The sequence below is a fragment of the Halichoeres trimaculatus genome, unplaced genomic scaffold (assembly GCF_033239565.1).
Source record: "Halichoeres trimaculatus isolate MK-OKI-2021-1 unplaced genomic scaffold, fHalTri1.1 fHalTri1_scaffold_18, whole genome shotgun sequence".
Taxonomy (NCBI): domain Eukaryota; kingdom Metazoa; phylum Chordata; class Actinopteri; order Labriformes; family Labridae; genus Halichoeres; species Halichoeres trimaculatus.
Window position 1 is genome coordinate 8,501,139 of NW_027437196.1, and position 26,516 is coordinate 8,527,654.

The window sequence follows — 26,516 nt, forward strand, 5'->3', positions numbered from 1 at the left end:
AACAAGAAAGTATGAAGTGAAAAAAATTACAAAAGGTAAATATTGAAAAAAATAATTTAGTAAGAAACAATATGTAAATATCAAGCACAACATAAAACTGGAAAAAAAAATCTACTGAAAGAGGTGATATTTACAGTTACCATACTTTTTGGTACTGTTATTTTAAAGTAAATTTGACCCCCTGTCCAGTGAGTTATGTATCTAAAAAATAGATTTTGTACAATAATGTTTATCACCAACTCAAAAAGTTTAGTTTTGAGAAAATTATCCTATTTCCTGGGCTAGTTAAAGTCCTTAAAATCCTAAAAGTCTTATATATATATCTCAGAGCAGCATTGTTTTATTTCCAACTTGGTCGAAAATAAGAAAAAAATGGGGAAAAAAGTTTTTTTTTTTTTAATTTTCGGATGTGTTGTAACATAGAATAGCTCATTGAATAAGAAGGGAGGGGGAGTACCCGAAAAGATCATTAAAGATTAAGCCTTTTGATGTATTTTGAAGCATGTGAAGTAAGATTTAGAAAAAAGAAATGCTTTCAATTGCAGAGAACTTCATAAATCAGTTTTTAAGAGATGCTTTGGGGGCCCCTGGGAATCTTGGGGCCCCAGGCAACTGCCTGTGTTTGCCCAATTGTAGCTACGCCCCTGTTATTAAAGGATGGATATGGTCAGCAACCAGTACTTAAGTAGGCTGTGGACCCTGAGTACTCTGCTCATTTGGTATGAAGAGGCCAAAATGTCGCAGATAAATTAAGTCCAGATGACGTTATTATTTTTTGTTTTTTTGTCTGTCACGTGATTGGCTGATTGGATTGCTGCATTTATGAGCAGCTGAAGAGGTGTACCTGTTTAAAGGTCAGGTGAGCATATGATATCTACTTACCAACTCGCCTTATTCTAGTTATTAAAGTTCCGTATGACAACCAGAAGAGGGCGCCAGGAGCTTTAGAAATACACACCTGATGTTGGTAACGTTGACTGAACTTGCTTTTTATGCTTTTTGAGCAAAGAAGAGTACATTTAAATTTATTTTTAACAAGTCATAAAACATGAGTTGTTTGGATTATATTTTATGAGTCAATCCATTAGATTAAGACTGATATAAAGGGTGTTATTGTGCTCAAGTATGAGAACAGTTACTTTGATTAAATTTCCTTTTGTAAAAGTACAAGTCTGAATAAAATAAACATAAGAAGAAAATGCTTTTTAAAAAAAAATTAACTTTAAGCCTTCAGTACATATATCTAAATCAGAAGTTGCAGAGTGAGGGGTCTTGGAAAGATGTAAGATGTGATCTCCAAATATATTGTCCAGTGCCAATTGTTGAGGTACAACAAACAGGAGATATGGCAGTAGATTTTCTGACACATTTATAGGTTAAAGTTCCTTAGTATTTTAGTTTCTGTTTTCTTTTCTTTTTTTTTTCTTTTTAAACAGTCTCTGCATCAAGTCAAAGCCTGCTGTGCAATGAGTTCACCATGGTGTGTCCCGTGCGAAGACAAACCTGTGAGAGTATTTAAAGAGGTTTGAGCATGAGCAGCATGTTTTTCTTCCCCTCCTCTTTCTTAGTTCACCTGATCACTGTACATAAGATATCAGCTACACCGTTATTTGACAGCTTGTATCCTGTCTGCTTTTGTAACTGATGCAATGTAAAGTGTAGTATAGTGCAAAACCTTACACAAAAAGTATAAGTAGAAGAGAAAGTAGCTACAGATGTTTTTAAAATAACTTTATAAAGCTATTCACTTTCAGAAACTTGGGTACATGTAATAAATTACTTTCACCCCTTTCATATTTTATTCGGTACTAAACCAAAAGATGAAAAGAGACTTGAGTTATAATTTCCATTTTTATTAAAACCATACAAACATTTGTAGTCAGTTATAAAAGAGCAAAGTGGCTCTTCTGGCGGAGGGCAGTGCTGGGCCCTTAAAGCTCCACTCGGAGCCAGATCTGTCTGGCCTCAGCCCAGGGCCCGGGAATCCCTGCTTTTCAAAGTCAATTCTCTATTGGCCCCAGGACACTTCCCATTTCCTCGGCTACACCTACAGAAAGAGTATTGTATTTACACATTATATATAAAAAAGCACAATAAATGTGAAAACATAAAAAAAAAAATCAAAGAAAAGTAGATTTCATTTCGCAAATCTTAACTTTTCTGATATTCAGACTTTTCTTATATAAATGTTCTATCATTTTATCTTTTCTGGTCTTAACAGACACGTTAAATGTTTATCTTTTCATAATTCACAATGGAAGATTGGCAGTGATCTTTCTCTTTACCGTCAGGCAGATACTTATAAGGCACAGACCTCAATGTTATTCCCTTCCTTCAAAAGGAAATGATTTCTACTTTTTGAAACAACAACAAAAAAAACACAATCAATGCACGGCTACAAAAATGACAAAAGTACCAAAGAACAACCAATTTGTACCTCATTGTTCTGACGCTGAATAAAAGGTAAACTACGCAATATTTTGTGTTCAGTCACATACGACTGCAAGGCAATACTAACACTGTCGACAACGTCACTGCAATACTTGATGGCAGTACACATTCTGAATTTAAGAGCTTTGGAGAAAACAACACGGATGATTTCCTATGAAAAAAACCCCAGCACTTTACAGCATTTATAACCATGAGTGGGAAATTCATGTGCGGTGGACCACTGTGGGTCGTTAAGACAGATTAAAAACATGAAGTATTCATATCTATTTATGTAAGCACACATAAAGCACCAAATGGGACCTTTGATCATCAAGGAGAAAATGTTCTTTTTCATATCAGAAACCGTGCAATCCAACGTCAATAATCAGATTATCACAAACAGAATATAAAACAGTTATATACACGCAAGAGTACCTAACTAAATTAAGCCGTTTAGATATCAAGTAGACAACTACTGAGATGCCTCTGAGACGTGGATGATGTGTCCAGTTTTTGGACTCGATACCGTACTGCAGTTACTAAAACACCACTTGGTATAACATTTACAGATTCACAAAATTAATGTACAAATGAAATGACAACAGATTAAAGACCACTTTTTTTTTAGAATGTATGGTCTGGCTTAGCACAAAAAGTAAGGAAATTATTTCATTGGTAGATTATTTTTTGCTTTCTCAATGCTTCTTGCCCATAGATCTTACACAGTTGGAAAACCTTTTTATCTAAATGAGTTAATGACAACATTAGATGAAGATGGTCAAGATTTGGCTTTTTTTTTTTCCTGGGAGCAACAAACATACTTTGCTTTGCTGCTCATCCCACAAGTGCATGTTCCTACAAACACCATTTTAGAGGGGAAGTAAACAGGCTTTCAAATGATAGAGGATTTGTTACCGAGAAGAACTGTAACAAAGAAATGATCAACAAAAAGAATTCCCTTTCTTTTTGTGCTGAGTTTATAAAGATGCCATCAAGGGACCCAAGTTTGACCTGCTGCGAAAAAAAATGGATTTGTACCTGTGAGGTCGATACTTGGCACAAGAGCTAGTCCATGTTGAACCATGAATACATGCATTTTTACCATCAGTGTGTACAGCAAAAACAGTGACAATACACGGAATACTGTTTCAAAGAAGTAAACTTTTGTTCACCACTGCCGAGTAATACAAAGAGAAGAGCTTCCAAAAATAGCCTACATTCCAGAAAAGGAACAGAACTATTTATCTGTACATAATTCAGACACATCCCATTCCTGTGCGGGATGACATTTTTACAAAATAGATGGGTTGTTCCTCAACACTTTAATAATAAAGTTCTAATAATTGACACTTTGGTCTTCATCTTCACATACACCAGAGTTTTTCTCTTTCTTTCTGAAGGGAGGAGGAAGCTGAGAGCGAGCAGCTACTGCATGATCGCAAGGAACTTGCTCTCCTCAGCCAGTGTGGTGAGGAGAGAGCTCATGTCCCCAATGGCCATGTTGTTTAGGCCGGGAGCAACGCTGTGGAAGTTCGCAGACGCTTGAGGGGTAGTGAGACGGGATGAGGTTCTGGATAGACCCTGGAAGATGGAAGGACTCAACACCCCCGAGACCAGGCTACCCTGATCAAAGCCATCCTCCAGCATGGCGCTGAAGTCCAGACTGACTCCCTCGTCTAATCCAACCGGCGCAATGCCATCTACTGTGCTTGTCACTTGGTCTGCGCCAGGGGAGAGAAGGGCACTACCACTACCTTGTCCAACTGACTTGGCGACTGAGTCCAGTAAGCACTGCTCCTCGAGAATGGAGTATGAGGAGGGCTTTTGATCTGCTGGTTGGTAAGAGAGGCAGTCACCAAACTCCTCCGCTAGGTATCCATTGTCTGGGGCCTCCAGTTTTAGCCCAGATACCTGATGTGCAAGGTTGAAATGGTCACTACTTCTCTGAAGTTGTTGCTGCGGCTGGTTCAGGGTGCCCTGGATTTCACCAGAGTTCTCAGGATTGAGATACTGCTGGGCTTTGACCAAGTTCCTGTAACCGTTTGGTGGGCGAGGAACATGGATCTGCCTGTTGTGATGAGAAACAGTACCCTGGGGAAGGTTTGGTAGGTGGTCCATAGAGGCTCTTGTAAGAACTAGATTGCTCCCAACTTGGCAAGAGGTGCTACTGTTGTGGTTCTGCAGGAAGTGGTTTTGTTTTTGAGGTCCATAAGAGGCCTGCTGTTTGAATCCGTTGTTGAGCAGTGCAAGGTTTGGCCTTCCTAAGGTGTTTGATGGATTGTGACTTGTAGCTCTCATCTCCATGCAGGATTTAGGTGATGTCTCCAGCTTTGCCACAGGGTTGAGTCGACAAGAACTTCGAGACTGGTTAGCCTGGGCACAACTGTTCTGAAAATCAAGGGATGCTTGCTGCTGGACAACCATGTTTCCGAACCTTCCAAAAGGTGCAGATGCCGGTCCATGTTCAGTACCTGACCACCGCCCACACTGTGACTGGTTGTTTTGTTCCCTCAGAGGGGATCTATCAGCACTCCCAGAACTTACTTCATTCCACTGGATTGGGAGCTTACTTGGGCTCATCCGTTCCATCATGTGCTGCTGCTGCTGCTGAAGACAAAGGGACCCGGGTAAGGCTAACTGGATCTGTTCTGTCTCCTCCATTGATGGATGGGAGTTGTCCCTTTGGCTCAAAGCTATTTGGTCCTCAATGTGCATGTAGGAGCCGCCATCCACCTGAACCTGGGAGTGGAGATACTGCACCAAGTCATCTGGTAACATATCCTCATCCCCAAACAGACCAGCCTCCACCTCATCCTCCATGGCCAGAGCTTCTAAGGCAGCATGTTCTGCGATGCTGGGAGTGTACGGTGAGTGCTGCAGACCTCTCTGCAGGTTGCCCTCTGAGCGGGTGTAGTTCTGAAGGCTCAAGTTGCGAGTTTCAGGGGTGGAATAATGAGACAGAGGTGGAAGAGGGTGGAGGTTGTTAAGGCTGTTGAAGCGTTGCACTGGGGGCAAGCTGCACAAATCAGGTGCCTGCGTCCGCACTGGGTCACTTGCTCTTCGGTTTCCATTTAGTGGCCCCTCACCAGGAAGGAGGACCCTCCTCCTGTAACCTGAATGTCCCATGTACCCATTGGTGTACCCGTTTGTGCTATCACTACAACGATGTGGCTTAACAAGTGGTGGCAAAGACTGGTTGCTACCTCCTTCATCCATCATCGCCATGCGTGTCTTCAAGCTCATGCGTTCCATGTTGGGTAGAGGTGTGGGAGGTGGGCCTCCAGTTGCTGCTGCATACTTGGCTTTTAGGTGGTAGTGCTGAGCTGGGGTTAAGTTGAGCATCCCCCGTGACCCACCAGCACCCACTCCTCCTACACCTCCACAGCTCCCAGCTAATGGTATTGCTCCAAACCCTCCTCCTACTCCACCACCATACTGGCTTGCCTCGCTGGACCGGCGGGAGGCATCAGTGGAAATGGGGTCGTACGAGTCGGTGGAACTGAGGTTGTGGCGGCGACGGTGTTGAGCAGCTGTCATCATGCCCTCGTTCTGAGAAGCCTGGCTGGAGCGACGGCTAGAAAAGCAGGGGGAGATGCCAGAGGAGCGACGACTGCTGCTCAGGTAGGCTGAACTGGTGGTGCTGCCGCTGCTGTCACGTCGGTCTCTAAGTAGATTTAGCACTGTTAGCTCGGTGCTGCCCAGCTCAGCGTGAGCAGGTGGCTGAGGAGCAGACACCCCCAACTGCCTGCCCAGACAGGATCCTTGGGAGAGACACAAGCAAAAAAAGGAATAAGTAAATTTCGTATAAAAATAGGGAAAACCAGACATTCTGAGAACACACAAGAATGGGGTGAAAAGAGCCAAAAAGTTGGGTTAATTTGTAGAGAGCTCTCTTTCACTGGCAGCACCTGACCATGAAACACTGTTACATGCAATTCTCTCTGATATGATATACAGACTGATATGGTTTTGATACCATTTTCCACTGGAACAGTAAATTTTCAGCATTTGTTTTGCCTGAATGCTTCAGCCAAGACGGAATTGAGGATAATTTATGTTTCAGGGCTAGATTTGCACGCATTTCCGATAAATCCTAAATTCTGAGGACACATATCCCACTGTTGGATGCCAGTGCTTAACACTATATTAAAATAAGGATAGAGTAAAAAAAAAACGTAATTTAAAACATAAACGTAAATTGTGGTTATCTGTTGCAGAGGTGGAGCGTGTTGTTGTCTAACTAGAGTTTATGCTTTGACCCTTAAAGTGTCCCAGGCCAAGACACTGAGCCCTGAGTTGCTCATAGATAGTAGACTTGTATTGCCTTGTATGCCTTGAAGCATAAACTTGGAACTCAAATTTGAGTTCCAGTACAAAAACAATAAATAAGAAGTTTCAAAATTTGAACTCACCCTTCCCCAAGATGGTGGGTAGTGTGGAGCCTTTTGGGGGCGGTGTAGGGGACAGGGGCCCGGGCCTGGGCAGCACTCCATTCACCTGCTTCAGCCTCTCCATCTTGATATGCTCCATCCAGCGCAGAGGGCGGCCAACACTTCGCCTTGCCTGCAGGGTCAGCATTGCTGTTGTCGCCGTGGAGACCGTGGAGTCCATAATGGGGGCCATCTCACCCTCGCACTCCTCCTCTGCCTCCTCTTCGATGTCTTCTTTCTCCTCGTTCTCCTCCAGCCCCTCCCTTGGTGAGCGTCCGGCGCTCACAGCAAGCTGGACTCCACTGCTGGGATAGGCGCTGAAGGGGGACTGGTCACTGCTGCATGTAGACTGACCGCCAGGGCTTGGCTGAGACGCCTGACAGACAGAGACCAGAGGAAACACATTGAAAGAAAAGAAACAGGAGATGAAATGAAATTTTAAATCAATGAGGATAAAAAAATACTGTACGTCACAAACACTGATGTGATGTAATCTTTTGGAGGATGCATCCCTGAAGCATTACACAACATTCATAAACAACCATTCCTAAGCATAATTACGGGTTCATAGAATCAAATTGCACAATTACTGCAGTATCCTCTGGTTGCACAAACAAATTAAACTTCTGCAATAATTCTTTTAAAACAAACGAGGTGTACGGGAGATGTTTTTTAAATTACTAGGGCATGAGTAATGCCTCCCCCTGTGATCCAGCTGGTACCGGCTGGAACAAAAAATGTTTTTGGGTTGTTTTCAGAGGATACACAAATAGGATAAAGGCCTCTTGTGTGACAGGCTGGTGCCTAATTATGTTGTTTACTGAATTTTAGGAGCCATGTCACACTGAGGAATAATGGAATTACTTTTTTTGGCATGCAGTATCATCAGTGTTTTGAGAGTATTGGCTCTGCTCACTGTGTGAATGATTTTGGCCACACAATGGAGCCCTGGGGTTCACTAGGCATGCTTTCAGTGGCCCCACAGTTCTGCCCAAAGGCATGGGCTTTGGTCAGGAAAAAAATGCATTGCCTTTGGTAAAAATCACGTTTCTCAAAGTGTTTGACGACAAAATGACCAAATGTACTTCAAGTTACTATGATGGATGAGGGAAACTTACACTGAGAACAACACTGATGTTTATTTTAGTGAAAGTCGAGTGATGGGATGAGAAAGTCTGATGGACTTAAACTGAAAAGAGGAATGTGATGATATTTTACACCTATAAAGACACCTATCTCACCTGATTACCCACTGTCCTTAAGAAAGAGGGGAAGGAGGAAATGCCAGAGCATTGGACAGAAGAAATGTTTACAGGTTAGAAAACATAAGGGTTAAATGATCATGCCTTAGAAGCTGAATCAAAGGAACTACTTAAAACTACTATGTTTTAGTAAAGAGTTAATGTTCAGTTAATAGAAAGAATCAAACAATGTTAAAGCTGTGAGTGGCATAAAAGTGTCAACAAACTGAGTTTAAGTCTCACCATGGGCTTCTCTGTCTTGATAGACTTGACCTGCAGACATTCATCCTGTTTTGAGGTAGCATGGTTGTACTCCCTTTGGTCTGTGTACCCACCCAGGGGCAGATGCCCCGGGGACCGTCCTTGGCTGTTGCCCCCGGGCTCCCTGGGTTGAGGAGGAGGCCGGGGGTAATCTCCACGCTGCTTCTTTGTAACGTGTGCCTCTGGTCCGTGAACCGTCTTCACATGCTTACGTAGGGAGCTGGGGTCTGTGTAGCGTTTGGTGCAACCAGGGATTTTACACACATAGGGTTTCTAAAAATGCAAAGAAAAGGATGAGCTATGGGGAACGTTAGCAAATAAAAAAACAATACAAAGGTCTAAAATGATGCTTGTGTGTACCTCGTTTGAGTGTGTGCGATTCTGATGCTTGGCTCGATCCGAAGCATTCGAAAAAGCCTTGTTGCAGCCTTCGTGTTCACACACATAAGGTTTCTCTCCAGTATGGGAGCGCAAGTGAGTCTTAAGGTTTTCCAGCCGAGAGTAAGCCTTGGCACAACCCTCAAACTGTAAAGAAAGGACAAGAACAAAACTCAGACATCCTGAATCTTGAATTAGCAACTTGCATGTAAAACATCACATCATCTGCGTACAGACTGAGCCAACAACATTGGAAGTTGCCTTACCGTGCACTTGTGGGGTTTTTCCCCAGTATGCCTTCGCATATGAACCACGAGCATGTACTGCGCCTTGAAGGGCTTCTGCTCTCGAGAGCATTCCTCCCATCGACAAACAAACTCCTTCTTTTCACCATGGATGTGGTCATTGTTGATGTGCTGAGGAAAGAGATGACAGAATTTGAATGAGAGCTATCGATGGATTCTTTGAAGCATTTCATCCTGTCATGAACTCCAGTTGTGTTTATTTTGCAGAAATGTTTCCACATCTATATCACTACTTTTCTTGATCTTTCCGTACTCTCTGTATTTAAAATTTCTCTGGTCACTTTTCCTCTTTATTTCCAACGTCACTTTGCATAAAACTGCACAAACAAGGGGGTAAAGGCGGACTTGTGTGCCTCAGTGTCCAATCTGAACAGGCTTTCCAAATAAAACCCTGTCACATCACATCATCGCCCTCGCCCCCTCTATGACAAGTGCTGACAGTTGTGCTGCTGTGGCAACTTCCAATCTGAGGCTTAGAGAGGAGAAGAAGCGGGGGGGAGGTGAAGAGAAGGGGGCAAGAAATCTGGAGTTCAGTCGTGGCATCTGAAATGAGAGGGCTTTACAAGTCCAGCCAAGCATTATATCTGTGAGTGCCACCTTTCTTTTGTAGCATCTACCTTTTCCCTACCCTTTTCTCACTTACTATCTTGTTAAGCCAGGTAAGTGGTGGATTTTTCAGAGGAATAAAAATGTAAGGAGGGGGAAAAAAAGGCATGCTGACTCGGACCCTCTGGGGACAGTCAACATCTGGCTGTCTTTCAGAGACAACACTGTGGTGGCCTCTGAAGTGCCTCTCTGGGAGCAATTTAAACCCAGAGAGACAGACACAATATCCTGACCAAAAGAAACCCACATTATTACATTCCTGAGTAGCAAAGAAGAGGCTTTTTACCTTGAGGGGGAATGACAAGCAACAGGAGGAACGGAAGGGGGGACAAACAGAGACTTTCAGCCAAACGCTCTGGGGAAAACTTGCTGTCTTTGAGCTGTTGCTCTCTAAATTGTTGAGCTGTAAACCATGAAGGACCAAAGAAAATAAAGTATCAAGGGTCAGTTCACTTCAAGGCATGGCGCCCTGACAATGGCATCTTTGTACCTTCCTTGTGCCCTTCCCGCAAGTCAGATCATGACCCTCATAGAACCATACACCATGACATCTATAAGGAACAGCTCTATTTTTAATCTTTCCTCAAGACTTATTGACCCTGAATCACTCTGAACTAAAGGAAAAAAGGTAAACATACTCCCTCGTCATACTACAAGGGGGATCTCTGCGAATAAGTCAGCAGTAACAGCAGGGAGCGACAGCAAAAGCAAAGAGTAAAATCGACTCTAATATATCCGCAAAGGACCTCCATTATTCTCGCTTGACATTTTTTAATTTCAAAGTGACAAAACAAGACTAATTCCACGGAAAATGATTGGGGGACTGGATGACCACAGACGTTTGTGAAGTTTCCCCCAAGATTGATCTCCTCCCGACCCCGGTCAGAGCCTCAGAAAACCTGACTCGTCTTCTCTTTTTCTTCGTCTCTGCGAGGGAATCCCTGTGGCAAGCAATCGGTCTGCTGTGAGTAGCGTTCAATATCCCCGGGCTGAGAGCGATGGGAGCGCGCCGCAGTGCTGGATCACGCTGGTGGCTGGCACAACACGAGCGCATGCACACAGGCGGATACACACTCACACCGTGTTTGTACAAATGAAGGAGGTCGTTGACGGGTGTGATGCATGAGCCTCTGAGCTGACAAAGAGGGGGACAGACAGCACGGGGAGAGGGGCCGCCGAGGAACCTAATGGCATGATCTAATGGCAATTCTTATTGAATCAATAATCTCCATGCTGAGCAGACAGGCCCCGTTGGCCGGCTAAATCGACAAACAGGTGCTGATAGCAGCGGAGCGGCAGGTTATTCATCTTCCCCCTGCCAGCTTATCGGCCAACAACTGTAAAAACGCCACCAAGATGGATTTAGAGGGGAGTCGCACGACAGGGAGCACCAGGGACACGGACACAGGGGACACTGTAGCCGTCTGTGACGTATGGGAAGTGCAAACATACGCACACACAGGTGTAAGTACTTGCTGCATGAGCACGTGAAAATAATTAAATGCACTTAAACACACAAATTTACATTCATATTTTGTTTTCTTCAAAACAAAAACCCTCCTTCTATGCAAATTCCCAAACCCACGCAGTTCCACACACACTCCAATCACATACAGAATCCCATTTCGTTTTTTTTTTTTTACTATTTACAAACATTTGCCCATTTCAGTATCCATCTCCACGTTTTCTTATCAAGCCCTCTCTGGGACGTAACCCTCATGCATTAGAATGCAAGCGTGCATGAAAAGAGGGCCTGTTTACAAGGCAATTTCGCTAAGCTGTGGGACCCGCAACACCGTTTAGCTTTATCAAACAGCGCCTAATAAATCATATGCTCTTTTGTGATGTCACTTACTGAACTGCTTTCTGTAAAAAGAGAGGGGGAAAACGGAGCATGAAAACGGCAAAGAAGGAAGGGAAAGGAGGAGGGAGGAAGTTTAAAGGGGGGAAAATTAAGTGAGCAAGGAAAGGAGCCAGGATGAGAGTGAGTGCAGGGGGCAGGGAGCCAGAATTGGCATGTGTAATTCAGCACAGTCTTTTCATCTTAGAGTAAGATACTCTTGACAGATAAGGAGCCTAATCCTTCTCCTGATCAAAAAAATCTGCATTTTACCAATTAAAAGCCTTTGCCGGCAGCCAGAGAGGGGGGCTGCCTTCAGACTGTGCCTGCGTTTATCTCGTTTTAACACCGGGGAGGCGCACAGCAGCCGCCTCTACAAGGCTGCACACAGGGAGAGCCAGCTCCCCATCACAGCGCCACCTGTGTAGATGACCTGGAACAGAATGGTAGGCTGTGGTGGGCGGGAAAGGCCTGATGAGCTGGGAGAACACACACAAACAGACCACCAGCTCCATCAGACTCCTTCGTATGTGGAGTATCCTCAAATAACTGTTATCAGGCCGACAATCATAGGACAAGTTCAGTTCCTGTGTCAAGTTCACAACCAGGGAGAGTTCAGCAGTTTCAGACTTCTTTCAAAGTGTTTCAAGTAGAAGTAAACCTGGGAAAATTAAAAATTTGATCACCTTTTATAACACTTTATTATTAATTTTATAATTTCTATCTGTTAGAACTTGATTTGCAACATCCTTAGACCACCACCATCACCTTAAATATGGAGGCCATACATGAACATCGAGTGCTGTTGCTGTGGCTCGAAATACCTGTGACTTTCTGTAGACCTGGTAGCATAAGACCAGTGGTGAAATTTAAGCCGTGTTTCCACCAAGCAGACCGGTTCGGTTCGTCTCGGTACTGCGAGCATTTTGTGGTGTTTCCACTGACTTATTTCAGGACAGATCCCTAAAAACCAAGACAAGCCGTACCATTTTTTGGGACCCTTTCGTATGGGTGCCAGACTGAACCGATCTGCTCTCGGAAGGTGGAGCTACAACACTGCAGACCATTGATTGGCCAAAAGAATCGTCACTTACCCCCACAGCGGCTGCATTTCTCCTAGCGGCACACAGAGTTCTCTGAAACAAAACTTGGTTGCACTTTGTATCAAAGAGCTACATGCTAATCACAGAGAGGACGAGATGCTGCATGTCTTCCATCTATGCTCTTTGTTTACTGTGTCGCCTTTTTCTTCTTCGTTGGATTTATTAGCGGGATAAACTGTGTCGCGCTGCTACGGCGTCACGCTATTGTTTAACAGCTGCGGCTTTAAGCATCCGGCTTACACGCCAACTACCACGAGAGGGCTGAACCAAACCAGATTGCTTTGTGGAAATGCCGCTTTAAAGTATCATATTAGTTCTTGGAGTTGGTGGATCTATGAGTCTTAGTAATGCCCCCTACTGTCCTGGATTTTAAAAACTCAGACCTGCAAAAAGCCTCTTGGATCGATATTGTAAAACCAGCATGATTACTAAACTCATGAGTTTTGTTTAAAACTGGACAAAAGTAGCCTCCACAAGGGAGTTACCATCGTTCCTCTAAAGAGGGGGTACTCTGCTTTTTTCTGTCTTTATTCTATCCCTCTGGTACCTGTAGCAGCTTTTTACAATTTCCAACACAAAAAAATCCCTATTTTTCTCACTCTGATGTTTTAGAAAACTTAAGATTGTGGATTACCCTTTACTCTACACCAAGCTCTAAGGCCAACCTGTCTATACCATATTGTCCAGTAATTAAAGTACAGTAGCCATTCTAAGAGCAGTTTTTGGACTGTGATAATACAAATCTCCATTGTAGATTTCTTTGTAGTGAAGTATCAGTGAGAGATCCATAAGAAAATAAAAAGACTGTTGAGTAAAGCCATAGTAGGAAAGTACGGGAGTGTGCGGTTGGCATCTTTGGCAACACAACCAAGAGAAGAAAAAAAAAGACCACTTCAAGAGGGACATTAAAGAAGCCACCAGGCCTTATCTTTAAAAAGTACTCCCTCCAAGGGGCAAAGAGGGGGGTGGGAGAAAATGAAAGAGAAAATAAGTGAGGGAGAGGTTTGTGCCCAAAAATGAGGGAAGCAAAAGAATGTGCTGAGAAAGATGGAGACTGAGAGGTATAGAGAGAGTTGAAATGTGACAAATGAAATAAATACAGCAAAGTAAAATTGACACCCGCCTTGCTTTTGCTGACTGGGTAGGCCTGATAAGTGAGCTAAATTGCGTAGATCTGATGTTTATCTTATCGGCGGCACCAAGAGCGCTTAAACGCAGATGATAAAGGAACGCTGTGGCATGCCGCGGTGAGAGCGTGTTGGAGGGTGTAAAAATATGCGAGGAGAGCACGGCAGGAGTGCTTTTAGAAGAAGGTGGAACGCAATGAGGGTGGTGCAAAGGCTTAATTCTAAAATTAGGCCAAACACAAAGGAACCGGCAGGTTTAGATCAGAGCTGCTGTTACTTTTAATACTTCAAATAAACGTTTATTTCATGACACAGATCGTTAAAAATAAACCTGTATGTAAACTTTATTCAAAGGCCAGTGGTTAACTTGTTTTTTTCCTTATCATGTTTTTTCTTTTCCCCAAAGCCATTTCAAAAGACAAGTACAGGGGGAAGGGACGCTTCATTGTTTGCCTATATAGAAGCCCCTCACCCCATCCCCAAACCCCTCCCAGTGTGTGAGGAGAGCCACTGTGGTCCAAATACTGTACTTATCCTATTACTGAGGGGGTGGGGGTGCTGAGAGATAAGAGCATTTTCTCGTCTGAATTAGAGGGCAGGGATTCTGTAGGCGAAGACTTTTATTGGCATCTCCCTGCATATCTGCATGTGCACAGAAAATGAGAAATAAAAAATGCAATATCAGACAGTCAGATGCTGCAGAAAAAAAACAATTCCATGATGGAAAAACGGGAAACTAATAAGGATTTTGTCGGTGATCTGATAATAAGTGCAGCTTGGCAAGGTTGTGGAGGAATGAGAGGACATTGTTTTCCAGAGCTCTCATGGCCACCTGGTGCGACTACAGCAAGGGGAGGATGTGAGCAAGATTCCCCTTCATCCTCCCCCTTCCTCCTGCACCACCTTTACTCATCCAACCTCCCGAAACAGGAGCAAGAAGTTGTCAAGATCCTCAACCTTTGAGCCGAGCCCTTCAAACACTGGAGGCAGCCCATTCCGCGCTGAGGATATCAATTATAGATAGGGGTTACCACCGCGGCGGAGGATTGCAATGTCAAGACGGCAAATAGACAGCTGTGAAGAGCTGAGGATCTTTCTATCAGATGTGTTGTGATGTGTGTTTCGTGTGTGTATGTGCACTCCATAGCGGCATCATATTGGTGTATTTTCACTTCTCCAACTTTAGCCTCCACTGTGTTTGGAGACGACGGGTGAGAGGTTCACAGGCCGCGACACAGTAGCAGAGCTAATAGCGTCAGTGTAAGTAGTCCTAGTGGAGAGCAACACAGCCATAATATCATTAATATTTAGCTTAACGGTGACCCCTCTGGCAAAATAGGATGAGAGCCATCCATCTCCGGGGCTGTGTGAGAGTTATGATAACAGCCAGGAGGAGGAGCGGCGGTCCACTGTTGTACACAAAGCTCACATCCTGACTCTGGGAGGCTTAACCCGCCAAATCAGTTAGCCCCGTTCAGCTTTTTGAGCCCATTACCACCGTCCCTGGATCCAATCAGGAATCCAGCAGCAGTATCAGTCAATGCCGGCAGCTCTGGGCTCAGCTCGGCTGTGAGACACGTAGGCAGGGGCTGGGGCAAATAGGAGGCGTTGTGTGGAATAGTACAGCTGCGGCCAGAGTTACTGGGATTGAAAGAAACGCTAAAAAACTCACTCAGTGCATGTCAAACCAAAGACTCTGGTTTAAGTTTTGTTAAAAAATAAACAAAAAAATATTTTTCTGACTGTTCCCATTGTACAACTGGACAACATCAAGAACCCTTGAGATTATTCTTTTATTCCTGATTACAATAATTACACTTGGGCGATGAAAAGTAAAAGTAAAGTAAAAAGTTATCATTAAGGAAAATCATTTTTTTCAACAGCATCATTCAACAGAGTCTCTAAGAATGTAATTTTCTTAGCTAACATCTGCTTGAAAACAAGCTAAGCACCTAGAGACACACTAACCTTATATTAGCTACAGCGTGGCTAGTTCTGTGCACGACAAAAGCAACAAAAAAAAAAAAATTTTTGACATTAAACTCATTAAACCGAGTCTTTAAGGATGTGATTCTCATGGCTAACCTTTTCGCTTTTTGCCACACACAGGAGAAACAACTAGTCAAATCTTTTTAGGCAATTATTTTTAAGCAAAAATAAAGTCTCAGGTTTTTCCATCAGACAAATTTAATCTTGAGAAATATGATTTTTTTTTAGCTAAAGTTTGTCTTAGTTACAAGCTAATAACAGCCACAAAAAATTCTAAGCTAATAATAGCCACAGCTTGGCTACTAGCGTCTCCTGTGCGTGACGCAAAGCATCAGATCAACCCCTTATTTCTTACTGACTTACTTTGAATTGGTTTCAGTCATTAAATCATATTCAATTAAAAAAAAACAAAAAACAATAGTAATTGTGGGACAAAAACGCTGTTAGCTAACATTGAGCTAGCTTGGCTAATGCTATACTCTCTTCTAGCACTGCTCTGCCTGCTTTACTGAATTTGATTCATCTTTCTTGTTGCAAGTGATGTTGTGGTTTTGTGGGAAACAATTTTAGAGAAGAGTGCACAAGCTAATATTTAGGCTAACTAACAAATGAAGTTTGGAGTTAACTTGTGCTAAACTTTTGGCGTTATTTGGGGAACTTGTGAAGTCTCCAAAAACAACTCTAGAAACATCCTATCATGCTTCTTTCCAACCTTTAAAAGTCATAAATATAAACAATATGGACAAATTTTCGATGTTAGCTTTAAGGTGTTGTTCATATCAAGCTAGCAGCTATTGCGTTTGCTATAAGGAGATTACAATGAGCTAAGTTCTTAGAGAAATCAAAGGAGCTGGAGTCAACACTTTCAATAAGAAGTAAGATGCGTTTTTGTTTTTTTTCCAATGGAATAAAATGTTTTTAGTGTGTTACTTACTTGTACAAGCTGCTCCTGTGTGTCGAACTCGCGGCAACAGTTCTCCCAGTGGCAGTTTGTCTCGTAGATCACCTCTGGCTCCTGTTTGTTCTCATCTTTGTCCCCTTCTTCTTTCACCAGGGTCATCCCATCAGGATGGTCCTGAAGAAAAACAGTGAAAAGATTTACTCCTCAAACAAATAAATGTAGTTTCATTATCACTGTAAAAAAAAAAACATTTGGTAAGAGGTCTCAGCCACACCGCCCCTGTGAATTTGTCCTTGTTTGGCTGTCTGGGAGAAAAGAGTGGGGAGCGGAAATGTAGCACTGAAGCCCTGCTCTGTACTTGAGAGTTGTTATACCGCAGCAGCAGGTTGAGTATTTGAGGAATCTAACCGCTCTATTAGCTCCGACATATTTCACTGTCACAGTTTGGTGGCTGAGCGGAGCGGGGAGCTGGTGTTGGCTGGTGAAGGAGACCTTCCAACACCTGAATGTTGACTTTTGCAAGATTTTTCCTGACTATACTTAAAGTTATCACATTTCTCAATATTTCGCAAATGCAAAGTTTCAGGTGGGGGCTAAGTGGGGGTTCATAAATACAAAGTGTGGGTGAAAAGCTTGACTGTTGTCTTCATATTTTGTAGAAAAATCCAAAAATTTCAAAATCTGGAGTTGACAACACTAAGTCATCATTTTTACATAGGTAATCCTCACCTGTACACTCACTGCTCCTGGACTCGGCAACTCCTCCTCTGGTTTCATTTTGGAGCGTTTGTGGTGCATGGGGTCTCCAGTGCTGCTCACTGCTGATTCACTTGTCGGTTTAGTCTGTAGAAACAAAAAAATATTCATTATCTCCTGCTTCAGATTCGACAATATGCAGATGATTCAATGTTGTATCTTGCCTATATTTCATATTTTATTCTCTATAATGGCATTAAAAATGCATGTTGTGCTTATAAGTCCCTCAGTCATTTGCTTAATCAAGCAGAGAAAAAACATCTCTAATGATTTCTGCACCCTGAGTCCAAGAGCTTTAAATGTACAAATGAAAAACAGAGCAATTCGCTGTATCACATTAGCTCCTCTAATCACAGCAATTAAAACAAACTCATGGACCAATTCACTGAACCAAAGTATGACCTGACTTTGGCCCTGCCTTAAATTCACCCTAGGGGGAAATCTTGTTACAAAGCAAGCTCACGATAAAAAAGAAAGTAAGTTCTGGAAAGTTTCGAGTTTTTCTTGCGTTTGACAGGACAATCAAGAGTTCTCGCTCTGCTGTCAGCTTCTGTAAAGTGTAAGAGTTTTTTGGAGGAAACATGAGATTCGTATGGGGCCCCAAAGCAATATTCTGTTTATTCAGGGAAGAAAAGGCAATTTTGACGGGTTCAATTTGAATGCGGCCTCATATGGGATAACAAAATTCAAGCACAGGGAACCAGCGCCTAATAAACATTGGATATTTGCTTCAAGTATTGGCCCGCACATACAGAACGAGCCTAGGAAAGGGAGAAAAAGGCCTTTTGGATCCATCCATCCATGTCAATATTCCCTCTCTGTATCCTTGTTCTCTCTCTAGTGATTAATGGAGTCAGCAGTGGGATTCTATGCTAACAAGCCCCTTGTTGTTTGCTGCAGGCACGCTCGGCAGTCTCGCAAAACAAGAGACAACACAAGTAGGAGGAAGCTCCCAGGAGAGGAGCGCGTGGAGGGGGGGTCCTCAGCGCGTTTCTCTGAGATGTACCTGGCATGCTACGCTGCTATCTATTACCTGTGATGATGAATCGCATGCCGCTCTCACCTGTGAGGAGTCGTTGGAGAGGGTTGAGCGCTCGCTGGCGCTGAGCCCAGAGGAAGGGATGCTGGGTACGGGTCTCTGGGTGGCGAAGGCTGGAGACGGGTGGATGAGAGGCGGGCTGTGGCCGAACGCTGAGCCCACAATGCCTGGTTGGCGGCCCATGAGTTGTTGATGCACATGAAGAGCCACTGGGGTTGGAGGGTAGGCGAAGCTTAACGCTGGGCTAAAGTGAGGAGAAACAAGATGAATTCAGGTAAAGTATTCATTAAAACTTCACGAGTTGGAATGGGAAGAAGGCAAAAAAAGGGGAAAGTCAGTGAATAAATGGATTGTTCTGGATAGTTCCGCCTCCCTCAGGACAATCTGACAGGAGATGGTGTGGTAATGCTGGAACCACGATGCTAGAGGCAAACCCCTGCCAGTGAATGTTCAGCTTGTTAACACACTTTAAATTATCTAAGGCGGTTTGTCATTCTTCCACTGGGCAAATGATACACATGATAAACAATCAGGAGTGTGTCGTAAAGCCACGTGAATAATGCAAAATTAATTCCCTAACTTTCTTTATCCTCTAAATCCCAGAAGCCACCTCTGGGGTCAGTGTAACCACAGGTGAAGCAGCGGATAAACACACGTCTGTGTGGCTCCACATTCATCCTGCACTCTGACGCCTCGCTCTGGCTGCGACCCATACGTCTGCTGATCTTATTATGAGCCGAGTGGAAATCAATGGGCCGAGACACATTTGGGGGCCCGTCCGGTTGTCATATCACTCATCAGTCTGCTGGCTCGGGCTATTCGGCTCCTGTCAGCGGGACAGTGGCTGAGCGAGCCGCGTGATTGATCAGGCTCTTCTTACAGATCGCTGATCAATGGCTGTGGGTGTGGCGATGGATCTTTCCTTTCCCACTCGCTCCTCGTTTCTTCTGCTCCCCTTTTTCTGCTCGCTGTTCGTGATGTATGTGATGTTTCTGTGAGGTGGACCGGTAGGATGACTGACACGAGCCGCCGGGGAGGCGGGCTGACTGGCTGGCTGGGAGATCGTCACCCACATGGGGGTTTTGATGCTCACACTTCACACAAATACGCACTTTTATGAACTCAGAAGACACTTTCCTTCCTTTTACGCTTTATGCTAACTTGTGCTCTCAACACAGCAACGCCAAGGTGTCCTCTTTTTGTGTTTTTCACTAGGAAAGTAAAAAATATTAATCAATGGTATTGAAGAAATTATTTACATCATTCCACAAGGGAGATCGAGCTGTTTGATCAATCTTTGACATTTTTTAGTCCCTCTGTGACCACCATGAAAGATACAATCAATCAAAGCTCTCAAACACATCCTGACAAGAGATTTTTCCACAGTTTCACGTGACAAGAAAGTTGCTTCATTTGTCTTTGAGTGATATTTCAGAACATGTAATGACTTGGAAATCGAAGAACTGAGTTTTTGGACCTATGTATAAGACTTAAGGGCTGCACTCGTGTTGCATCCAGTGAAATGCTTTCTGGGACCCAAACCCTGACCCCATGAAGCATAGGATCTACAACTTCAACAAGCTCTTGTTGCTCTAGTTTTTTTTTTTTAAGTTTTCCTACAACCAGCACTTTTAAGTTGCTACATACACCAATGTCTGCAGGAAAAAATCCTGGCAATGCTTCTTTTTTTTTCTTTAATAAAAAAAAAAAAAAAAAAAACCCTCATAAAAACACGCAATTCGAACCAACTCTTCCAGTATTTTTGTTATATTTTAATCTCTTCCTTTTTCAACTTGAAAATATGTGTTTATATATTAAAATATGAATAAAAATATATTTAAAAAAATTAAATATTAAAATATATTAAAACTTTTTTTACATACCAAAAACTAGGGTCTTCAACTACTCCTCAAAGAAGCTTCATCATTTACCTCCAGGTTTGATCAGTGTGATTGGGTGTGGCTATGACTGTGGGTCAAAGTTTCTTATTATTATTTTTTTTTTAGGAAAAAATAGAAGAGTTGCCGATATTGTTTTTTATCGGATTTTCAGTGTTACTGAAGTCAAAACAAAGTACTAACCTCTGATATATGTCAGGTATATTGAGACATAAAGTGAAAAGGGAAAGTCTAAAAACCTGCAGTTCCTCAAGTGTCCACTAGAGGCTGGTCCCAAAAGCCAAGACAACCTCATACGATTAATGTTAGAAATGTTGGTTTTAAAGGCAAACATGGAGATTGTTTCTTAGTATTTCACATTATTCAGTTATTGAATTGATGCTAACAGTTTGTCATAGATTTAAAAAATGTAGCCGGGATGCTAAAAGCTTATCTCAGATTCAACTTGCTGCTCTGTATTAAGGCTGACGAAAGTTTGGATTTGTCAGGATTTCAGAAATGCAACCCCCATGTTTGGGCCTCTTTTGAATCCTACACAAACCAATGTTTGAATCCTCACACCACTAGGTTGAAACAGACAAACTTTTTCTTAAATGTTAATCAAGAAATGTGAGACAACAGCCAAACATGGAATTTTATCAAAGACTTGATATTGAGATTTTGAATTAACTGAAGTTACCTGATGGCACCAGCAGAGAGGTGACCGTACGAGCCACTGGTGGAGGAGCTGGAGCGCGAGTTGTTCAGCATCGTAACGAGGGAGTTGGGAGAGTTTCGGATCATGGTCTGCAGGTCGAAGCTGTGCTCAGAGAGCGGGGAGATGGGCAGAGGCCGCTTCCTACTGGGCCTAGATGGCAGCCTCGGGCTCGAGAAACGAGAGCCTGAAGGAGAGGAAGGGGAAAAGGAATAAAAGTGAGAGGCTTAAATGCTGTGTAAGTGTAAAAGAAAATCTGTTGTTTTGTCTGTTTTTGGAGAAGAGCATCTAAATTCCTAAAAATTAGTTACAGATGAAAAAAAAGAGCGGTGATTCTGTGCTCGACTTCATCCAAAATCTAACCTAATCTAACCCCAACAGATGACACTTTTGTCAATCATCAGACAAAAGGCTCATCTGAATGAGTGTTCGCCTGTCACTTGATGCACTGCTTGCATTTCATCCCTGAGAAAACATGTCTTTTATGTTGGAGAAATGCTCTGACTGTGTATGGTAATATTTAATCAAGTCCAATTTGAGTCGTTATTCAAATGCAATCAAATGTGTTGACTGGAAGTAATAAAAAGAGGGTTTGAAAAGGTAAAAGGCGGAATCGGCACAAGCATTCTCTGCGCGCATACAATGAGCCACGGGTAGAGATTAAAACATGACTTTTGTTGTCTTTTCACATGGAGATGTCACAAACAAGACAGGGAAAAACAGAGGCAGATGGAAGGAGGGGAAAAAGACAGAAAGCGCTGAGGGGATGTCGTGCTTTGTGCGTGAACTGACACAATGACTTTGTGACTCAAGACTTGGAAATAAAACATTTTGAGTTATTTGATAAAAGGCGAACAAAACCAGCTTACGCAGCCCCGATAACCCCCCTCCGTATTTACGTCCCCCACAATCCATCCATCTCCCGAACGTAAATGCTCCATCTCTCGTCTGACACATCCAACGATTACAGAGCTCTCCATTCACATGGTAATCAGAGTGTGTGTGGATGTGTGTGTGTGTGTGTGTGTGTGGATGCTGAGGTGGTGTTCTGGCAAACGCAGGCCTGAGTTCCTACATCCGTATGAAGCTGTATGAAGAGAAACACCTCCTTTACGTCGTCATTGTATGGAAAATCTGCCTGTTTTATATGTTTGTGATGGAGGAGAAAAAACAAATAGGCATACAAATCCCTGAGCGTATGTTATTGTTAAAAATGTGTTGCTAATAAACAATCGGCTAAACACAAAAAATATAAATAATCTTTATTTTTTGTTTTTGAAAATTTGACACACCTGACACTCACTAAACAAGCCAGATCCAACAAAAACGGAGCAAGGCCGGAGCCCTAACACTGCAAAGCCTCATGGGAGTTGTGTTTATTAATGCGCAGCCCAAAATGATAAATCGGCCAACCAGAGGGAGAGCACGCAGGCACGCAGCACGACTGTCTCTCTAATTTCCTCTTGATTTATGGACGGGACAGGCGGTTACGAGTCGCGTCATTAATTCTCCGGGCCGAGGGGTTTTGGAAAGGCCGGACTGACGGCTTTGGAAGTAAAAAACTGGATCTTTTAAAAAAACTGAGCATGATGTGTTGTTGGCAGACTTTGGGGCCACCTGAGATGATGTCAAAAATTTTGTAAAAATTGAAAAACTTTAGGCCAGAAAAAAAGTAATTATTGCATTCTTTAAACATTTCATACAACATTTTTACACATTTTTTTTATTTAGTCAAGTTTTAGAAAAACAAAAAATAAGTGCAATTATTTTTGTTCTACAAAAATAAAAGCCCCAAATATTTAATTTCAAAATCACCTGCAAAAAAACATGACTGTTCTAACATTTTGGAAATGTGATAGTAAAAAAAAAAAAAATAAAATAGAAAAATTCAACTGTCTTCCATATTTTCCTTGTAAAAAGCACTAACTTTTCTTTTATTTTGAAGGAACTGGCTCAATCTTTAGAGTCGAAAGTGATTTTCTGCCTTTAATATAGCTTCTTTTTTTTTTTACGTCAGCTTAGTTAGATGAATAAAAAAGAAATGAAAGTTGACTAATAAAAAGCACAAACACAGACTTCAGTGTTGTGATCTAAGAGAGCTATTGCTCTAATTAGGCAGTGCCAACATAGACAATAGCCCATTAAAGCCCAAACAGGCAGGACAGGCTCATTGTTTCATTAGCACTCCTCTCACTGAAGCTAATTACACTGATGTGAAATGGACTCAAACAGCCGCGGTAACATAGTCGCCCAGATTATCAGCCAAAGCCTCTTGATAGTCTCCTCTTTGTATGTTTTTTTTTTTCTGAAATCCAACAAAGCTTTAAAGTGTTAATTCTTCCAGCGTTGGAACACACATTGTTGAAACGTGATGAGTTATTACCACCGATGATCACAGGCGTTTTTTTAAAGTGCGGAGCATCGCATCTCCACTTAAATTTGGCCCTAATTGTTTTGTTTCAGTCTATTAATCTTAAAAAGTGACACAGAAGAAAGGATTTCTCCGGTGATGAATGGTGGGACATTCCAATTCCCTCTTAATAGCAATTAATTTTCTGATACCCGCACAAGTTTGGCTAGTTTTAATTAGTTTGTTCAGAGGAATCGGGGGAACTTCACCCCGGATTTCCATGAAAGCAGCGTCTGCCTGACTAAATACATTCTCATCAAAGAGAGCCGGGTGAGGCAGCGCGACCTTTCTAAGATTCAGTGTGCGTTTAATTTCCTATTTACACTTTAAAATAACTCATTAGCATAAGTCCTCTGCACACAGTCCTGAGCCCGACACGTTAAGACAAAAGCTCATTTAAATGGTGTCAGAGTAAAAGTTGCAGGTCCCTCCTCGCCGCGGTGGAGCTGTAGTTTTAAATAGAACAAGAAAGGTGCGTTGTGAAAGTGCGTTTTTTAGAGGTGCAATTCCCACTGGGGCCACCCAAGCTGTAATATGCACTCATAATACTTAAAGGGAGAATCTCAGGAGGCAAGGATTCAGTGGGTGTCTTTTGAGGGTGGAAAACATTGATTCTTTCATACATTAAAGTTCCCTCAAACTGTTGTTTTCAAGTAAATTAAATCGCTCTATTTCAGCACATAATTGGAATAGGCTTCATGTTGAAATTATGTGATTAAGATAATATCCCATGTCCATATTTATGTGAATATTTGACTGAAAGGCCTTGAAATTGGTGATCTAAACATCATGGTCTTATTTGGTCGACGTGATTTTTTAAAGTAATTTTTTAGGCCTTTAACCAGAGTGATAGAGCAGGAAACAATGGTAAAGTTGAAAATGACATACAATGAAGAAGCCACAGGCTGGATTCGCACTTCGCTTCAGGGCTAGCCTCATGGGGCAGAACCGAAACCGCAAGCTAATACATGTGCTTCTAGTTTGTTGACTTGTAAAATTAAATAAAGGATAGGGTGTTCTTTTACAGCTAGGGCTAGAATGAAAAAGTATTAAAACAATCACTTAACTATTGTATCAGTGTTTTCTCTCAACATTTCAACACAAATATTTGTTCTTTGCATTTTGAAACAGACTCATTGAGGGTTTTTTTTTCCTTGACAAGGATTAAAAAAATACACATTCACATGAGATAAGTGTCTTTCGAACATATTTGAAACCTATTGGTACTGGCAACGAAAAATGATGTTAGGATCAAGAACTGATCCTCAGGCCAGGGCAGCCTTTTCAAAAAAAGAAGTATAGAGGATTCAACTTAGGATTCATGAAAGACCATGTGTCTTAATTAAATAACAAAGATAACTGAGCCGATTTCATTGTGCGTTAGCTTGTGAAAAGTTGACACAGGGCAACCCTCAGGTTTGAGAAATGAAACCAATGCTGAAGTGACAAACTGCAGTTCCTTGAGTGTCCACTTGAGGCCGAGTCCAAAAACACTAGACGCCACACACACAACCACTATAAACCATTGTTTACAGTCGGATTCCAAAAATGTTTTTGTTGTATGAGTTGCTCATTTGTCTACATGGAATTTTAAAAATAACATCAGTCGGGGAGATATCAAATAGCTTGATTTAATGCCTCAACCTCAATTCTTTCTCACTTAAGTCGACATAAAGTGAGGTTTAGTCAGCTTTTCCAACATTGTGAGCAACATTGCTAAACATGAAAACCAAAGGGGGACATCACAGAAACTATGACTTTACCTTATTATGTCAACAGGTTTAATAGTCAAACTTTGAAAGTAATTTAAAGTTTTGTTTTTTTAAATTGTAAAGTTGGTTTCAATAAAGAAAGGTTCAGGAAGTGTCATGAATGCAGACTTACTCTCCATGGCCTGCAGGTACTCCATGTGCAAAGCGCTGGCGGTGCTCGCCCCAGCCGTGGACGCCACCGAGGGGAGAAGGTCAGTCGCATAGGGGCTACGGTGGCCTGCGAGTAGGGCCATCTGGTGGTAGTACTCAGCTGTGGTTAGACCTGTGTGAGGAGCTGGAGGAAGAGAAGGGAACAAGGTCATGAAAACAGAAGGTAAGATAGAGGAGGAGAGGAGGAAGAAAAAGAATTAGGTCGACAGGCAGAACACCTGTGCTGTGTTTCCAAACCTGTGTTCATTTACATTAGATGCTAATCAGCTCAGCAGAACAGTAATGAGCCCATTAGCAACACCATCAAGTTAAGCAAAAACAGCTGCACAGGGAGCTTCACCTGAAGACTACAGCCTCACAGGGGACTGCTGAGCGCTTGCTCGGATATTACCGTGAGTGTGCAGTACGGCTGAAACACAACAGATGCCTCTCTGTTCTGTCACGGCAAACAGATCAAATAAGTTTCCATTCAAATCAATGTGTCAATTTACACTGGATCTGTTCTGTTGCATTGATGCGTGGCTGGTCCGCCATGTCACAGGTTATACACAGCCATCCTATTCATGATGGGCATGGAGCAGTGACGCATAAATTCAGCATAGGGCAGATCGAGTGGGACAGGAAGTCGTGACCATAAACTACCTAAAAACACCCAGTGACTTTCAAAATAAAACAAACTGTGTCAAAATCAGTTTGTAGCTAGCTGACCAGGACAATAAACTTACATAATGAGCAGAGCCAGACCAGGAGTCCACAGGTTTGAGGTTTTACAGCCCAACAAGAATAAAGACAGGGTTATCGATGGTTTAGGTCGGGCCCCATAAGGGTTCGCTCTCAAGCAGGTGGCCTGGGTTCGAGTCCAACCCGTGGCCTGTTTCCTGCATGTTGCCCCCTTTCCTTCTCCATCTGCTGTCCTCTCCTCTATCAGTAAAGGTATGAAAAGACCAAAAAGTAACTTTAAAAAAAAACATGGTGTGGGGAACACAAAAACTTCTTGGTCTCATGACTTCAGCTGTCTGTCAGACTGAACACGCAACGAAATTGAGTCGGACTGCAGATGTATCTGGTGTATTTGAGGGGCTAGTGTTTGAGTGATGCACAGCAGAACTGATCGCCTCACTGTATGATTCTTAAACAGCCTTTTCTCTCCTCCTTACTGTTCCTTGATCACTTCAGAGAGAGTGTT

At 42.6% G+C, this 26,516-nt stretch overlaps 1 protein-coding gene across 1 annotated transcript in view; it reads right to left on the bottom strand.

The window, feature by feature from the left end:
* Positions 1 to 1,854: 1,854 nt before the first annotated feature.
* Positions 1,855 to 26,516, bottom strand: part of gli3 (GLI family zinc finger 3) — a 124,364-nt gene continuing 99,702 nt past the window's right edge. Inside the window, exons 6-15 of the mRNA XM_074693721.1 lie at positions 25,293 to 25,454; positions 20,984 to 21,185; positions 18,431 to 18,650; positions 17,341 to 17,454; positions 16,645 to 16,785; positions 9,007 to 9,156; positions 8,723 to 8,887; positions 8,345 to 8,635; positions 6,843 to 7,236; positions 1,855 to 6,191 (exon numbers count right to left, since the gene is read on the bottom strand). Coding sequence (XP_074549822.1) covers positions 3,856 to 6,191; positions 6,843 to 7,236; positions 8,345 to 8,635; positions 8,723 to 8,887; positions 9,007 to 9,156; positions 16,645 to 16,785; positions 17,341 to 17,454; positions 18,431 to 18,650; positions 20,984 to 21,185; positions 25,293 to 25,454 — 4,175 coding nt within the window. The 3' untranslated portion in view covers positions 1,855 to 3,855. The remainder of the gene's footprint in view (positions 6,192 to 6,842; positions 7,237 to 8,344; positions 8,636 to 8,722; positions 8,888 to 9,006; positions 9,157 to 16,644; positions 16,786 to 17,340; positions 17,455 to 18,430; positions 18,651 to 20,983; positions 21,186 to 25,292; positions 25,455 to 26,516) is intronic.